A 19125-nucleotide genomic window follows, 5' to 3' on the forward strand; every position below is an offset into this window, starting at 1 on the left:
AAGATCCCTATAACAAAACACAGTTTAACATGGAAAATACATACCCATTTATTCTAACTTCTTTTCTGTTACTGAAATGAAACATTGTAACCAAAAACAACTTAAAGAGAAAAAAGGTTTGCTGGTTTGCAATTGTTGGTCCCTGTCTATTGCTGAGAGAGGTCAGGACAAGGAACTAAAGACAGGGACCTGGAGGCAAGAGCCATGGTGAGATGCTTCTTGTTGTGTCACTCACAGGCCCTTGTTTATCTGCTTTTTTACACAGCCCAAGACCATCTATCTTTACATGATGCCACTCGACTGAACCCTCCTGTAACAACTAATAATCCAGACTTCCTCCTAAACTCCTGCAGGCCAGTCTGATCTAGGCAGTTTCTCAGTGGGGGCTTTCTTCTCAGATTACCCAAGTTGAAAATTAAAATTTAGTATGGAGTGATTTCTGTAGTATAATTTTTATAGAATGTGATACTTTTAAATATAAAGAGTCAAAGAAATGGAAAATTGTGATTTTTTTTCTTTTTGCTAACACAAATGAAGTAGACACTTTGGAGAAGCATGATTGGACAAAGTGGTATCATCTAAAATTATAAATAGTATGAAGTATGAAGGGTGGCCCAGGAAAGCCCTTCATGCAGACTCCATTGCTGTTTCCTCAGAGTAAATAATACTTTTGTCCTGATGCAGGAAGGCCTCTTTAGCATGAGGGTCCTAAATCCAATTTACCAAGGACAATCAGCTGTGTTTATCACCATTTCACAAGTGAGAGAATTTATTCTATTCTCCATGACCCGTTTCTGCTGCTTTCTCTAATGCCAACTACCATATTTTGGGACAGTATGCCCAGAACCTCATTACTGTGTTAGTTTTAGAAGAATTGTTGTGATTGAACTGTGGATTTTTCCTTTTGCTTGCTTTGAAGCAAGAGTGCAACTTTCAAATTGCCAGAGGTTCAGTTCTTTCATAAGTATATTCTTCTACTGGTACTTCAAAAGGTAGTGTATTTTAAATTGCAGAATGTGATTGTCTATTCAGACTGAAGAAACCCGCTTTTATTCCTTTGGGAAAAAAAAAGAACTTTATGTTTCTCTAGTATCTGCACCCTTGCCTCCCCTCCCCACCTCCAAGAAAAAAAAAGAAAAAAAACCCAGGAAAATCATTACTTAGGAATCTAACCTAGTATCTCCTCGCTGATGGCTCAGTAGTTACATATATAGTGCCAATATTTTGAAACTCCAGGCGTTAGTCAACATTCTAATGGCTGTATTGTTGTACTGCTTTTGTTACTCAAAAGATTTCAATGGGTCCTATTTGGAAGCTCTTTTCAAACGCCGAAACACATCTTTAAAATAGAAAGGGACAAGATTGGAGTTGTTTGGGTTTGTGAATGAGTAGAATCCATATTCTATAAGTGCATTCTGCAGGACTGAAGCTCTTTCTCTCACCTCCCAGTATGAGAGGTGCTTGCAATAGAGCTGAAAAGGAAAGCCTAAAGGACTACAGAGGGAATAAATGCCATGGGTTGAGTTTAAACCAATGGAGTGTTTGGAAACTGGAAGGATGCTCATAGAAGAAGCTGGTGGTGCAGGTGTCAGAGTTCAGAGACTCTGCTGAGGAACCTGGTCTCCACTTTTCACTCCTATTCCAAGGGTTGAAAGAAAAATCAGTACAAATCAAGAGGCAGATGAAATCCCATGTGGTTGGTTTTTAAGTGAACATTCTGTGCAAGCATTATCTGTCAACAGAATTGTCTAGTGAAATTATCCAAACCAGAGCAAACCTCCTTTAGCCCTTAAGTAGATGAAAAGCAAATAAGGCCATTGCATTTCTATCAAAGGCAATTTAAAGGGCACCTTGTGATAGATCCCTTATCCAAAGGGATTAAATCCAACTGAGGGTGACCCTGGGTGTACTTCTCCTCTCAAGCCATTCCTGGTGGGATAGAAAGAACTTCCTTCCAGTCCAACGACAATGTTAATTTGTAAGAAACTGAATCTAAGAATAGGAACATCAGTTTATGTGTTTTCCCATGACTAATGGCTCCGGCTTTGTACCCTTCCCTTTACTCCAAATAACCTCTGGTTTGTCTAGAATACTATGCAGTGTGGTTCGGGTAGGTTTTGTTGTAGGCTTTTGCTCTAAGTTCAGTGGGTTTTGTAAACAATAGCTAATCTCTCAAGTGGATGGTCTTACGATTTCATTTCTATTTCATTTTCTTGAAATTATAGAGATTTGATTACCTTAGTATCTCTTCAAATATATGGCTCATCTAATGTACGTTTGTTAGTTTTGGAATTAAAATTATCTATTTTCATTAAAAATATTTAATCCATACACCACTTGCATTTCTCTTTGTAAATGAAATAAAAATTGGAAGAATGCTCACAGACGTACTGCTATATATAGACTTGTTAAAAACTGATTTCTCTGCAAGAACTTACATATTTAAAATGTTATTTTTGCAAGAATTTGCAAGTTTCATTCAGAATAAAAATTATCATTTCTAATATCAAGCATGGAATTTTTTATTTCTGAAGAAGTTGAAAAATTTTTATTCCAATATGACCTCACCATTTTTACAGGAACATATCCCAGTCTTTTATGCTATATCTAATTAGTAATCAATAAATATGAATCAATAAAAACAGAGACTAATAAAATGTTTTTCAAAGAAATATATTAAGTAGTTTTTTCCTTTGTATAATTCAAAATATTAAAAATAAACCATTATATAACACAATAATATTATATCATTGTTTCTAAAATTAGCTCAAGACTACAGAATGAAGTTGGGTTCCCCCCCTCCTCTGTGTTTATGGAAAATTGCTGTCCAGTGTACAGTGATTTGTGCTGTGGATGAACTGTGATTGGCTCAGCCTTCTAAATTACCTTCTAAATTAATAAATTAATGTGAGTGGGACAAATGGGCTCTCTGGTGAATATTTAAGTGAAAGGAATTATTTACCCTTGAGGTCTTCAGGTGATTATTTTGGAATCTTATTTTGATCTGGAATGTCACTATAGAAATATAGCAGGCATCCAGAAAAGACAAATTATAAATGTGAAATGTTGGTATAATATTTTAACCCAATTTTTCTGTGAGAAGTTTATGGCTAATGTTAGTTTTGCTGACTTTTCGTTTTTCCATATTTATTGTTCCTTTGTGAAGAGGAAACTCCAAGTACCATTACTATGGGATTCGTGTGAAGCCAGACTCTCCTCTTAACCGGCTACAAGAAGATATGCAGTACATGGCTATGAGGCAGCAACCCATGCAACAGAAGCAAAGGTATAATCGAAGTTGTTGTTGTGTCAGAGCTACATATGTATTAACTCCAGAGGTGTTCTTATCTCTGAGCAAATGGAACAAACAAACGCACAGGAAGGGATGCTACCATTGGCATGCTTTTGCTGTGAATCATGTTAAAATACCATTTAGAATTTCAGTAATCCCTTTCTCAGTTTTTTAAAAAATATTTTGGTCTTCAATGTGTCGGACCCTCTTAAAATTAAATGTGATACCCAAAACTGCTGTTCGTACAGGGAAATGGCACACAAAGATCAAGTAGTACATCTAGGCAGATAGCACCTTTGGAGAAATTTGATTTTAGTGTCCATGAGACGTGCTATTCTTACATCCTTCAAATAATTTTGTTAAGTTTTATTTATTGCACATGCAAATGTGTGTGTATGTGTGTGTGTGTGTGTGTGTGTGTGTGAGAGAGAGAGAGAGAGAGAGAGAGAGAGAGAGAGAGAGAGAGAGAATATCTAAGAGACAGAGAGAGAGAAGGAAAGAGAAAGGGAGAGAGGAGATAGAGAGGTGCACATGTGTGAGATATGTTAGTGAAGGTAGATGTGTGGAGGTCAAAGAATAGTCTCAGGATTTGGTTCTCGCCCTACACCATGGGTTTCATCCAGTGCAGGTCATCAGATATGCACAGCAAGCAGCTTTGCCTTATGAGCATCTTGCCCATGCCAGCTAATTATTTCTGACAAAGTCTGAGTTCTTGTAGGATCTTTGGGACTTCTTACATTTCTTTGGAATCTAATCTTTACCAACGTAGACCTTAGAGCTTTAAGAGAGCTTACATTCATGAATGGATGGATGCATAGGTGGATGAATCAGAAGATGGATGGGAAATTGATGGATAGATGCCAGAATTATAAGTCTTGGAATTGAAAAGAACCAACTCTGTCTGATCTGTACTCATAATCCTTGACAATCAAAGCATTAGCAGACATGTTTTTCACAAAGCTCAAGTGGAATATACAGCCCATTCCACTGTTGTTAAGAGCCCTCCAGTCACTTACAACTATGTCACAATTTACAGTAAATTAAAAGTTTGTGAACTCACTGTCTTTACCAGTATAGCGTACTTACGCTCTGTAGGTATAACTGTCTTTTCCTAATGAAGTAGTAGATGTACTAGGAAAAAGGAATCGTTTCTTGGGCTCTTTGTTATTCTAAGGTGGTTATGTTCATAGGCAAGATCTCCTCCTCCACACTAGTGTAGTAAGCAGCATGAGTTTTAAGTCATAGAAAGACAACATCACACATAATAGCGTTTCCTCTGGTCAAGAGACATTGATTAAAGGCCTACTATGTGCTGGGTCCTAAATTCAAGGGTAAGACATAGTCTCTACCTTTCAAAATGCAAGATGTGTGAGGTATGAGGGGAATAAAGTAATGCAATGTCTTGTGCCCAAATCCAATGTATATCAAAGAACTGTAGAATACAGAGTATTGAACAAACCCCTGGAGATGGAGGATTAGGAAATGTCATAAAGAAAGTGCTATTTGAGTGAGAAAAAGAAAGGAGCCCGTAGGTAGGAGGGAAGTGTTCTCATAAGCACATGGAAATAAGGGTGAGGTTGGCAGTGGCCTGTGGTTTGGATAAGTTGTTACAGCACAAGTAGAGTTGCAGATGCTTGAGCAGAGAGTGAAAGAGGCGATGTCTACAGACAGCAGTTTGAGGCACACATTAAGGGAGTTAGTTTTACTTGCAGGCAATTAAGTTTGAGGGTTTTGTGTGTAGAAATAGCTTTAAAGCTATTTAAAGCTTCTAAGCAAAAGAATGAAATTTTGATTTTGTTTTAGAGAGATGACTTTTTGATTTGGGGCAAGACATATCTAATGGGAAAACCCAGGAGGTAAGAACTCTTGTCAGGTAGTTTCAGTGCTGTCATGATCTCCAGTGTGTCCTGGCCCAGCGATATAGGTCAAGGCAAAAACAAACACACAGATTCTCAACTTTGTTTTTAATATCTAGCTATTTTTTTAATCTGTAGGTAGCAGATGAATTTAAAAGGACTGAAGAAAACACAATCAAATACGTATTAGTACCTTATATGGTAGCAATAGTTTATATGTTATAATAAACTATTCTGATCTTAAGTTTTTGATTATTTTTCCATTTATTAAGAACAGAATTTATAGCACTTACTTTCTTCTGTCCCCTCTGCCTCAAAGTTAGCAGCAAAACACAGTAGGTGATGGTGAAATCAAGAAAGCTTGATTTAGAAATAACATATTCAAATGTAATTACTAACAGAAGCTTGATAACTTATGCCTTAGACAAATAAATCCAGTTTCTTCCTGTGATTTATCTGGGAGGAAATCTAGTAAGCTTGTGTGAATGTAAATCTCCAAAAGACAGTTTTTATAAAAAGCCTGAATTAGGTAAGTAAAGGTTGTTTGTTTAATTTTTCTTTTCTTTCCTTTTTTTTTTCTGAATTATCTCCTATAAACAAGACTCCAGAGTTGTAAAGGTTAAGGAGTCATGAAAATCTTTTGTGTGTGTGTGTGTGTGTGTGTGTGTTGTGTGTACACAAACACACATCTGCAGGTGGTGATAATTGCTATAAGAAAAAGGCACAATGTGAACATATTTATGGAGATATAAAATTCTTATTATTATATTAGTAAAGTCTATCAGTGTCAGTGTATCAGTGTCTTGAGTATTCTACCTTCTTATCAACAAAGAGCTTCCGCATACTGAAGATGTACTGGATGTAATAGATTTTGTTTTCTCTCCTGGTAGTGGGTTGTTTTTTTTGTTTTTTTTGTTTTTGTTGTTGTTTGTTTTTTGTTTTTTGGTTTTTTTTTTTTTTTAGATTTGGGTCTCACTATATAGTTCCAGCTGACCTGTAACTTTTATGCAGACCAGGGTGGCCTCAAACTCTCAGAGATCCACCTGCCTCTGACTCCTAAGAGCTGGGCTTAAAGGTGTGTACCACCATGCCTGGCTAGGGGCTTGCTCTTGCAATGGCCCCCAGTGAATGACAGCAGAGTTCTAGCTGAGTACTCGGCCTTTGCACTGCTGTACCCAAGAGGCTTCAACTTGCTGACAGAGCATATCTACTACACATTGTCCTCACGGGCATATGCACACTGTCCTGACAGAGTATATCCACTGCACACCATCCTGACAGAGTATATCCACTGCACACCATCCTGACAGAGTATATCCACTCCACACCATCCTGACAGAGTATATCCACTGCACACCATCCTGACAGAGCATATCCACTGCACACCGTCCTGACAGAGCATATCTACTGCATACTGTCGTGACGGGGCATATCCACCGCACACCGTCCTGACAGAGCATATCCACTGCACACCATCCTGACTGGACATATCCACTGCACACTATCACTTTCCTTGAGTTTAGATGTAAGGGTGAAATTAAGAGAATTTGTTGAAATAATGAAAAATAATTATTTTTGTCATTTATCTGAAGTGTTTTATTTGGTTATACGAGTCAGGGTGTGTCTCTGTAGTCCTGGCTGTCCTGGAACACTCTCTGTAGACCACGGTGGCCTCAAACTCTGAGGAATCTTCTTGTCTCTGCTTCCTGAGTGTCTGATATTTTTTTAATATCTGGATAATTTCAAGGTTCAAATTATTCTAATGAAGTTAAAATTCATAAAGAAAATGTACTCTCTTGTCAAACTACAAATAGTGTGTGGAAGGTTTAAAATATTTAATAACAAGTAGTGGTATTTAACAATTCAGTATATTTGGATTAAATATCCCATGATTTATTGACTGCACTTATATTTCCATTTATAATTAAAAGTCAAGTATATGTGTTTATTATTTTGATAGTTTAAGTTTGGGCATTCAGTTTTATATATCTAGTTTGAAAGCTTGATAGGATAATAGAGATAATTTCCACGTCCGTGCAAATCAGATGCTTCAAGGCTGCCATACAGAGCATAGCCAATCGTAGCATAGCCATACAGAGTGTAGCCGTGCACAAGAGATAAATCAAAAGGAATTATTGTTGAGAAGCAGATATTACAGAGTCCATATTTTCCCATACTTGAGAGATGAATCCATCTTCAAACCATTTACCTAAAATAAAGGAACAGATCAGAACCTGCTTGATTCAAAGGCAGTCGTGGGGCATAGCTATTAACAAAACAAAATTACAAGTAGTCAGGGTCATGTGTTTCCTTGGGACTTACTCGTGGGTGCCATGGCCTGTAGAACTTCAGTGAAGGGCCAATGAGCTAAGGTACTTCCAGCATCCCTTATTGCTGTTCCTCTGCTGATCAGAGGCAGGGTACCAAAATGCCATGAATTCCTCTGAGAGTAGTGTCGGGTGTGGGTAGTAAAAATGAGAAATATATGCAAAATAACTTCTGCTAAAAGAAAACTGCATTTGAATGAAGTGGACTCCAGTTTTTAAGGAAATGTACTATGCACTAATTTCTCCCCCTAATTTAGACAACACATAAAGTAGGCTCTCAAGGAGCAAAAGGAGAGGGATAATTTTCAGCACTTATAGAAATCCATAGGAAATGTTGGCACATATATGTTAGCTATTCTTTTGTATCTTTGTTTCAGAACTGGTAAAGAGAAACCATATGCTTTTGACAGTGTGCCTGACCATGCCTGATCCTGGTGTCCACTCTCAAAATACTAAAATTTATCATTTCTGGACAATTTCATGTAGTTGACAGTTGCTTACAAAATACTAACATCAAATGAACATAAGCATAAGATGAACAAGGGTAGAAAGAAAAAAACCAGTTTACAAGAAAACAACATCTACATAGGATAGATAATTCACCATATAGCTACCTGGACAAGAATCTACCCTTTTATCTTCACACTTGTATGAATTCTGTTCTTGAAGATATGGGTAACTTAAACCATACACTTACAAAAAAAAGTTCATAGCGAAGTATGGAGGCTCATGGCTGCCTTCTCTTTCTTCCTGCCTGTCCTTCATCATCTCTTTCCCTTTCCCTCTCACATGGAAGAGTGAGGCAAAAAGAATTGTTCCAAGCTTGAGCACAGTATCAACTACTTATTGGGACCTTTTCCAAAAATGTGCATGAAATACAAGACAAAAACACACTGTAGTAAGGATGTTTTAATTAAGGGGGAAATGTGTCATCTTTGCATTCAGATAGTCCCTTGCTAGGAAGAGGAGTCAGAAAGACAGAGCCTTTATGATACTGGAGGAAAGACAAGAGGGCTGTTGTGGAAAGGGGGACAGCAAGGCTCCGTATTCTTCAGATGTCATGGAGCCTTGAACATCTTGGACATCTTGGATGACATCATGTCATCCAAGGACGTTTGCAATTAGAGCTTTCTTAATGTCAGGAGCTTAAGACAAGTGAAACAACTCTGCACTTAAAGTGGATCATACAGATTTGATTGTAGGTGATGTCAGCACCTCAAGCCTCAGGTTCTTCATGTAAAAGTGGAAACATCTAAAAACTATCATTTCAGAGTTCAAGTGAAAAAATAAAATATTTTAAGCTGGAAACATTGAAGTGTTATTTTTCTTCATGGTACCCTGCTGTTAATACACACCACAGAAAACTCTTTTGTAATCCTTTGCCGCTTTGTAGGAGAAGGCCACCCTGAAAGTGTAGTGGGTGTGGCTTCTTTCTCTGTTCTTCAAGTCTAGTAGTTCCCAGCTTTGATCAATATTAATAGTTCATCATACTTCCCTGGACCACAAATTCTCTAGGATTATTACAAAGCTAAATTTGGAGGGCTGGGTCATTCCCTTGAGGCAGGTAAGAGTGACAGAAGTCTTAAGTAAGCAACTGCTCTGTTAAGTGTGTGATTTGGTCTAAGATGACGTTGAGGAACCCTGATGCTGATTGCTGAAGTAGTTATCATTAGTACACCACTGTAATAGCCCATGATGGGCCAGTGTAATAGCCCATTATTCCATGTTCCACTGAAGTCAAAAGGGTCATAAAGAACCACTCCTCTAGCATTAATTGAACTCAAGGAATGTATACAATGTCTAATAAACAGTCATAGTCACCACCTAGAACTCTTCTAAGTGTTTATTAAACTTTATAATGCTCTTCAATCTCATTTTATATGATAGAGCTCATCTGAAAATTATGTTGCAATTTACTTAAAAGAAAGCCCCATTTAATTGTGCTTTAGAGAAGAATCACAGCAATTTATTTTTTCCTAGACAGAGCCTTACATGCTTTTACGTTTTGTTGACATCAGGTGGAACAGGATTGTGATCCTCTAAATAAAGAAGTGGAAGGTATATTTTTAGGATCTCTGAAACAGAGCCAGCTGTAAACAAAAGAAATGCCACATACGTTCACATGCACACATGCGCGCACACACACACACACACACACACACTATATCACTGTTCTAGGCTTCTGAGTGTGTAAGCTGCTGTGCTAAGAGGGCTCAGCAAAGAAATTCAGGAATTCAGACTTGCCTTTTCAGCATTACATCCTGAGCACCTACAGGAGCACATTCATTAAAGAACAAATGGTCCACATCACTCTCAGTTGAGACGGCTCCATTTGAACTTACTTTTTTTTCTTTTCTTGCATTACTGCAAATGTAAACTAGTGAATAGCCAAGTATTCTGAGTTACCAAGAATACAATGAAATCCTACCTTGTATCCACAAGGTTGATATTATGAGTCACTTTGATGTTTAATGACATCGCAGACTCATTTACTATTCATAAATAATAGACCTTTTCACATTGACTGTTTTCTTCTGATTCATTTGTGTTTATGTCACTTGGCTCATACCCATTATCAATCTAGGTCAGTTTTTCTAAAAAGAATTACAAGACCCCAGTAAAGTTGAAAATTCTAGCCTCTTGTTATTATTATTATTATTATTATTTTTATTTTTATTGGATGATTTATTTACATTTCCTATGTTGTCCCCTTACCCCATCCCCCACCACCCCCTCGGAACCCCCAATCCCCTCGCCCCTCCTCCTTCTTCTCTGTGGATGTAACCTCTATCTACAACCCCCCCACTCCCACCTCCCCACCCTCAAAATTCCCACCCCCTGGGGCATCTAGCCTTCATGAGGTCAAGGTTCTCTTCTTCCACCTATGCCCAGCAGGGCCCTCCACTTTTACATATTCAGCTGAAGCCCTGGATCCCCCCCTAAGTGCTCCCAGGCTGGTGGTTTAGACCCTGGGAGCTGTGGTTGGTTGGTATTGTTGCTCTCCTCATGCTGCCACAAACCCTTTCAGCTAGCATTCTTATTTGTTCATGCAAATTAGTTTTGTACTTTCATGAATCATAAATACAAATACTACCTACCTATATAGTTACATTGCCTTTCACTTGGGCATTTTTCTGCTGCTTTGAAAGGACTTTTCCAAATGTTTCATTTGGTGTGTTGAAAACTCTTTCCAGTAATGGTGAATATGTAATGCTCTTTGCCTTCACTGGACTTCTTCAGTGTCTGTGCTTGTGAGATTATTGACAGAATACTGTTTCTACAGTAGAACACAGCTGTTCAAGTCCCAAATAACAGTTACAGCTAACCTCATGGGGGGAAATTCCTAACAGTTTTCCAAATTTTCTTGTTAGTGACAGGTTTCAAGCGTACACTCAGTTATTAAGACATCAGAGTGTCTTTCATTTCTTAATCATTAACAGTGTTCGCTCTGATTTCCCATGGAGTTGCAAGCTGTTAAAATGATCATTTGCTCCTTGCTAATTTTGAAACAAAGAGCTATTGCCTCCTTTAATAAAATGAAGGTCTCTCCTATGAACATGCATAACTCAACAGCCCTAAGGGTCTGTGATGGGAAAACTTAACCTAGAAATAATTTGGAAAGTAAATGAGAGTACATGGAAGGTACAGTTTTCAGTACTGCAGAGTTCATTATTTCCACTGGATTTGATGCACAGGTTTGGTGGTGCTGTGTTTTCAGTCAATGCCCTCTACCTTTTACAATGTAGTATTTTTATGACTATTTAATGAAGAGTAAAGAGAGGCAAAATAATCCAACATTCATCTTTTAATAATAAAAACTATCACTAGAATTGAGATAATGTAGAACTATTATGTTAGACCAATAAAATATTCAAAAACTTAAAAATATTAATGTTTATCCTTTACCTGACTAAAACAGCCTGCACACCACCATATCACATGTAGTACTCAATGCCTGATAAATTGATCCAATTATGTTACAACAATTTATAGTGTGATCTTAGCTATTCATTTAAAATTTGTGTATATTATAGGAAAAATTTAAATTTATGTGGTTTTAGGGGAATGTGTGCTGTCTAATGTTGAGTATATTTCTACAACATGTGATTAAAGGTGTCTTTTTTGTAATAAGAAGTTCCCGTGGGCTAGGTTTGTGCAAGCTACTCAGGAAATCTCTTAGAAGGAGTAAAACCAACTCCAAGCCGCACTCTCAAAGACACTGTTTAGTAGATGCTGAGTAAAGCTAGGCTCTTGTGCATAACATCCTAGATATTGATGATAAAGCTTCAGAATGACCAATAAATATCATCCTTAGCCATCTCTTCAAGGAAGAATCAGCAATCATGAGTATTTGTTTAGCCTCTGTTGAATGTGACTGTCTTGGTGTTCCTGCTTTGGGGAAACCCAGACAACTAAGGTAATTGATCCTATATTCCCTTAGAATCAAGAGAATGAACTGGACTTCTTGAATACAAAATTTCCAAATTTGAGGATGTCTTCCAAGGACTGACTAAATGCTAGACAGTAATACAGTGAATATGTAACTGTGTGGTTATTGCTTTAGACACAGCATAGAGAGCAAAAGGTAGTGCTTCAGAGGAGCTCTTTATGTGTCCTTGCTCACAAAAGCCCTCTTGGCCATGAGCCATCTTCCATTCATCACTGACACAAACCACTCCCAGAATTTGTCCCCAGACCTTTCAGCCTAAGGCTCACAAATTTCTGGCTTTGGAAGTACATGCTGACCAGAGCCTGATATACCTGTCTCCTGAGAGGCTCTGCCAGAGGCGAATGCTTGCAGCTTACTTTGAACTGATCACAGGGTCCCCAGTGGAGGAGGTACAGAGAAGACTGAAGGGGCTGAATGGGCTTTCAGCCCCATGAGAAGAGTGACAATACCAACCAACCAGACCTCCCAGGGTCTAAACCGCCAGCCTGGGAACATGCTTGGAGGGACCAATGGCTCCAGCTGTATATGTAGTAGGAGATGGCCTTGTCAGGCATTGGTCAGAGAGGAGGTCCTTGGTCCAGTGAAGACCTGATGCCCCAGTGTGGGGGAACTTGAGGGGGGAGTGGGTAGATGGGTGGAGGTACATCCTTATAAAAGTAGCAGGAGGGGGGATGGAATAATGGGTTTCTGGCAGGGGGGAGGAAATGGGGAAAGGGGATAACATCTGAAACGTAAATAAAAATCCAATAAAAAATTGCCAATGATGTTGGGCTTTTCAGCTGCATATTTTTACCATGGATGGAAGCTCTGGAGGAGCTGGTATGGAGCATGAGGGATGGATTTGATCAAACACATTGTACTTACATATTAACTTCTCAGAGAATAAAAAGAAATCAGCTTTCAAAAAAGAATTCTGGCTTACACAATTTGTATTACTACCAAAGATAAGTACATGAAAGACATTCTTGCTTGTCTTTCAACCCACTGTTTATTCTGTTATTGTTACTGTTCTAATTATAATGAAAATGTTCATTTCCTAGTTCTGTATTTTCTGGGTTTCCTCTTTTTTTCTAAGTATTGACTCAAAGTATTTTTAGAATATTTTTGTATGACTCTCTCCCTCCCCTAAGCTCCTTTTCATATGTTTTATATCTCCCACATAATATTGTACACCTAATTAGTGCTTCTAGTTCAATAGTAGTATTATTACACAGTCATGTGTTAATTGTAACTCATTGTGGTTTGATTGCACATTTTAAGATGTAATGCCCCTTTCTTTTTGAGTCTTCCACTGCCTATGATATTGGCCAACTCTGTCCTTCCAGGGGAGCAAATAATTTTGCTTTTAAGGAGGAGATTTGCTGAGCCCTTTGTGAAGATAGACTACTGTGTATCGCATGTATCCTTGGAAAATGTGCCCTCCAAGAGAAATAGCTATCGTTTCTTTTCAGGTTAAATTTCACTTACTCTTCATATTCATTTCAGTAAGACCTAGTGCTGCGTAGAATAAAAAGAACATGATGAAAAATAGACAAAATCACAGACACTGCATAAACCAATACTAAAACTTAATAACTGAATCTATAGGAAATATTGCCAGATTAAATCATTCAAATTTAACCACTTCATCTAAGGTAATACATTTAACCATGAGTAAACATTGTTAAAGAAATTTTCTATTTTATTATTAATATGACTTTTTTGTGTCTAAAAAATGTCAGCTAAAATCAGATTAAACTTTGAACGAATCAATGAGGAAACAAAACTTTACTCGTGAAATCTTTTAAGTCTGCTACACAAAACGGCCAACCCACTAACACCCACACCGGCATACAGCACACCTGCCAGGAAAAGCTTTTCAACTCTCTCATGACCTGCTGGGAAGACCAGCATTGGAAGTGGCAGTCTTGGAGCAGCACAGTACCAGTGCTTTTCCTGATTCTGAGTATGGCCACAGACCGACGTTTTCTCTTCTGTCATTAGAGAATGGCCACCGAAATTCTGTTCTTGAGGGAGATATCACTAAAGCTCTAAGAAGGATGATGTTTGCTCTGCTCTGTTTCATCCTCTGTCCCCTCACTTTCTTATTCAATTATCGAAATATTCAAGCCATCTAAGAATTGCTCATATGGTGTTCACTAGGTCCAATCATGTACTACCCTTTGACTGAATGGAGCCATCTTTGAAATGTATCCTTTTCATGTGTTAGGGGCTTTGCCATTCATAATGACCACATGTCAATTGATTTAAGGAGTGTGCATAAGGGGGAAACTCCTCAGTAGTGAAAATACTAAGTTCCTTTTTTAACAATCAGTACAGTTAGAAATGGAGGGATGGAAAGACAAACACTTTAATGCTACATAATAAGCTTTATGATCTTTGCTTCTTGTGCATTTTTATTACAATCCTGTATTTTCATTATCCTCATTTTGCATAGTATTTTGCTACTTTTTGACATAAGAAACAAGAAAAACCATACAAATATAAAACACAAAGTTCCAGCAGCAATTTCTATCATCAGGGATAGTGATGATTAACATATCCTTCTAGAACTTTCTCAGTTTGTAGATCACTGTCAAAACTAATGAAGCCTCATTTGTTAGCAAAAACACATTGATCCCCCATTTTTAAAAAGCTATTCATGTTTATTGTATCCCAACTGTAGTCCACCACACCCTTCAGTTTCCCCCAGATCCACCCGCTTCACCTCTTCTCAGAAAGAGCAGGCCTTCCAGGACCATCAACCAAATATAGCATAACAAGCTGCAATAAGACCAGGTACATGTTCTCACATCAAAGCTGGATGAAGCAACCCAGTAGGAGGAAAAAGGTCCCAAAGGCAGACAAGAGTCAGAGACATTCCTGGCTCACACTGTTAGGAATGTCACAAAAACACCAAACTACATACCCATAACATAATATATGTGCAGAGGAACTAGGTTAGACCCATAGGTTTTGTGTGGGAGTGTGTGTGTGGGTGCGTGCATGTGTGTGTGCCTGTGCATGTGTGTGTGTTTAATATGGGAAATGAAAAAAGTGTACATCCTGAGCAAAAGAAAAAATACGTAGCTGGTGCATATATAGTCTGTGCTTACTTGTCTGGGAGATTTGCAGAGGCGACTGGAGGCCCATGGTAATGTCTGTGGTGGTGTGGAAGTGCTGAGGTAGTGCTGCTGATAGTAAAGGTGCTGTGGTGGTGTGGTGGTGTTGGTGGTTGTACGGTGGTGTGGTGGTTGTGTGGTGGTGTGGTAGTGGTGTGGTGGTGGTGTGGTGTGGTGGTGATGGTTGTGCTGGTGGTATGGTGCTGGTAGGATAGTGATGTGATGGTTGTGATGTTTTACCTCCAAGAAATCCGTTCCTTAGCCACTGTAGCACATTTTCTTTATTTTATCAGCAAAGAATGTACATAAAGTTTAGAAGTAGAACCTACAAGTTCTTTGACTTTGATTACTTTTTATGCATATGATAATTTCCCTGTTCTTTGGGGAAACCCAGGGCCTTGTGGTTGCTAGTCAAGTGTCCTAACACTGAGAGTTAAACCCTAGCCTAAGTTCTCGAACATCTAATTAGGTAAACTAGGTTTAGAGATGACTTCCTGTTTGATTGCTTACTGGAGCTTCTGGCCTTTGTATGTACAGTTGTTAAGAATCAAGGGAGATGAATATGATAAGATGCATATGAGGCTTTAGGAAATGTGAAGAGCAGTATCGTAAGATTTTTAGATGGATCTTATTTTAAACCTATTAACTGAAAGCCCTCCATTGACATTTCTTTGCAAACTCTTTGATCTTGGTTTAGAATGAAGTTCCAATGTATTTGTATGTTGCACCTTGAGCCAGTGGCCACCGCAAGTTATATTCATAATATGTACTACAACTAGTACGTGCATCCTTGCCTCTGCTGTCCAAAGAAATGCCTCACAGTTATTTCATTCTTACATCAATTTCTGGAGTTTCACAGACGAATTTCTTTCTGATTGCCCTTCCCTTTTTCATTTCACAATTGGGAAAAATGTCTACACAGAACTTCATGAGTGTATGAAGAAGAAACATTGAACAAGTATCTTGACATTAATGGAACTAGATTAAAACTGAACGCCTTAAGAGTTTGGGTAGTATAATAAAGCAAGGAATAATTTGGTTTGTTTGTCTGTTTCCCATCTAATATTTTTAGGTACAAGCCTATGCAGAAAGTGGATGGGGTTGCAGATGGTTTCACAGGAAGTGGCCAACAGACAGGCACATCTGTTGAGCAAACTGTAATTGCCCAAAGTCAACATCATCAACAGTTTTTAGGTATGTTAAGGTGTAATGCGTATTAGTTGCTATTAGGATTTTGAAGAGAACAATAGCAGTCTCTTTTCTGAGTAGAATGTCATCAGATGTTAACTCCATATAAAGGGGGAGGTGATTTGGTGCTGAAACTGTGACATTAAATGATAGTTCTGGTTCATCTCTTTTGAAATATTAAGCTATATGGAATCTTGAATGCATTTGCCTTAAAATCTCAGTGTTTTGAAATCAAGTGTTTTCAAGAGTTTATATTACAGTTGGCTTCTGTGATCAAAATCATGTTGTGTATTTACTTCAGAAATAATATCAAGTCCAAAAGAATTCTCATTTCCTGCATACAAAGTTGCATACCTATATGTTTCTATATATACCTATATAGAAAAATTATAAACAGTTAAAGTAATTTATTATCTTTAATTTCAGTGCTTCCTATTTTTATAATTTTATAGAAAGTATACACATTTCTTCTCACTGAAAGTGTTTACAAGTAGAATTTGAACACTTGAATATTTATGCTAGAGTCTGAGGAACTGAAGTGGCAGTTCAGTTGACAGATGTTCCATAGATGAGGATACATGGTCTCCAAGCAGTGGGTCAAGAGAAAGAGGTGCTATCAGAGTGTATGTGTATACGTATGTAAGTGTTTGTGTGTCTGTGTGCATGTATGTGTATCTTTGTGTGCGTACATGTGTATATGTGTCTGTGTGTATGTATGTGTGCATGTGTGTTTTCTTGTGTATGCATATGTGTCTGCTTGTGTGTGTGCATGTATGTCTGATGTGTGTATGTGTGTGTATGTGTGTGTGCATGGGTGTGTGTTTATGTGAATTGCCGACAGAAACAGCTGGAATAGACTTTCAAGTTAGGAAACTTCTGAGCTTGAAACTGTTTAAGGGAGCATTTTCTAAACCAAAGTGCTCAGATATAATGTACTTGATCATTGAGCTTTAAAACAATATTACTTTTTATTTTGTAGTTATAATTAGCTTTGATAGTCAAGGAATGCAGAACATTTCATATTTCCTAAAGCTTAAAAATGAATACCATTCTTCATTTAATTTTAAATTTATGGTAAAGAACATACCATAGTACATTTCTAATAGTACAGGACTAATGAGAAAAAAGAAAGAGTGTGTGCTTTGTAAATTACATACAGTGTCATCAAGAGAGGGCTAAATGAGGTTTCTGTGCAACAGCAAGTGTCCTAGTGATTTGAATTCAGAATGTGTTGGGGAAGGTAGTCACCAGAAGAGCAGGTTGGTGTAGGTGTCATCCTGAGAAGACTTGTGCTGCAGTCATTGACACCATGTTCATGTTGTTAGACATAATTTGATTGCAGGATAGCATCATCCATCACATCAAATTAATGTTTTTAATTTAATGCTAGTTTTGTACTTTGGGCTATTAGTTTTATAGCCTTTGTCTTATGATTATTTAAAAGGTATGAACATAATCAGTTTAAGGCTATGTTTATTTTTATGTAGTTGGATAGCGTAATAATAAAAAATAACTAAAATTCCTACTGGAGAGCTTAGGTGGTTTTCTTTTACTGGGAGCCTATCCAATGCCCATTTTAATTAGAGTCAAGCTTAGTTCATACAAAATTCACAAGTATGCTCCATTCATTCTTATACTATATGCTGAAAATGTAACTAAGTCTGGCTAGAAAATATTAATTTGAAAGTCAGTGATCTTTGGCCCTTTGATCTCTGTATTTTCTTTCCTTTTTAGTCTTCTGAAAATTTCCCTCATTAATCTGTTATTGACACCGTCCACAATAGCTTTTTTTCTGTTGTGTTGTCATGGTAACAGATGCATCTCGAGCACTTCCAGAGTTTGGAGAAGTTGAAATCTCTTCTCTGCCAGATGGTACTACCTTTGAGGATATCAAGTCACTACAGAGTCTTTATCGAGAGCACTGTGAGGTAAGATTTTCAAGCGTAGTCTGAACACACGCTAAGTTTTGCCACCTAACTTGTTAAGACAAAATAATCAAGTTTTTTTCCCTAGAGAACAGATTAGTTAGTTCTAGCTATTTTGAGCATTTCTTTGAACACTAATAAAAATTCTTCTTTCTTGTCTCAGTGGAAAGTGAAGGGTGAGTGAGAGAACCCATTTTATTCTCTTAAATCATTATATCTCTTTTTGTGTGTTTGTTTTTTTGTTTTTTTGAGACAGGGTTTCTCTGTATAGCCATGGCTGTCCTGGAACTCTCTCTATAGACCAGGCTGGCCTCGAACTCAGAAATCCACCTGCCTCTGCCTCCCAAGTGCTGGGATTAAAGGCATGCGTCACCACTGCCTGGCTATATCTTTTGCTATAGCAATTTTACTTCTGGGTCTCTCTCTGTCCTACAGAAATACCTACATATGGGTAGTGCATCAAATGCACAAGGGTTTATTGCATTATTCTTTTGATCAAAGAGATTACATATAGCTTCAATATCTAATTATAAGAGAGATTAAGTCTGATATAATCTATAGGTCAAATTACTATGTGTTCATAGTACTGAAAGCAATAAATGAGCTAAAATGATATGAGCTCTAGGGTTTAATGTTAAATCAAAAAGCAAAATGCAGAAAACTTATATAACATGTTGGCCTTTGAGTGAAAGAGACCTTACATAAATATCTCTCCATAAGAAAAACTAAGAAAATAATATAATAATAATATTTGTGATGGTTTGATTCACACCATACTCTTGGGTACTTAAACACTTGGCCCCAGTTGGCTGTCCTATTTAGGGAATCCTAGAGATTGTGACCTTACACTGGAGGTGGGCTCGGAGAGTTTAAATATTTCTGCCATTTCAAGTTTGACCCTTCTTCTTTGTGACTATGATTCAAGATGTGAACCCTTCACTTTCTTTTTTTTTTTTCTTTTTTTTTTTATTGGATGATTTATTTAC

At 37.6% G+C, this 19125-nt stretch overlaps 1 protein-coding gene across 1 annotated transcript in view; it reads left to right on the forward strand.

Annotated features, from left to right (window-relative positions):
- Nucleotides 1–19125, forward strand: part of Rfx3 (regulatory factor X3) — a 142919-nt gene that overhangs the window by 73104 nt on the left and 50690 nt on the right. Inside the window, exons 6-8 of the mRNA XM_028764064.1 lie at nucleotides 3167–3286; nucleotides 16099–16220; nucleotides 18030–18142. Coding sequence (XP_028619897.1) covers nucleotides 3167–3286; nucleotides 16099–16220; nucleotides 18030–18142 — 355 coding nt within the window. The remainder of the gene's footprint in view (nucleotides 1–3166; nucleotides 3287–16098; nucleotides 16221–18029; nucleotides 18143–19125) is intronic.

This window comes from Grammomys surdaster, unplaced genomic scaffold (genome assembly GCF_004785775.1).
Source record: "Grammomys surdaster isolate TR1022 unplaced genomic scaffold, NIH_TR_1.0 141, whole genome shotgun sequence".
Lineage (NCBI taxonomy): Eukaryota > Metazoa > Chordata > Mammalia > Rodentia > Muridae > Grammomys > Grammomys surdaster.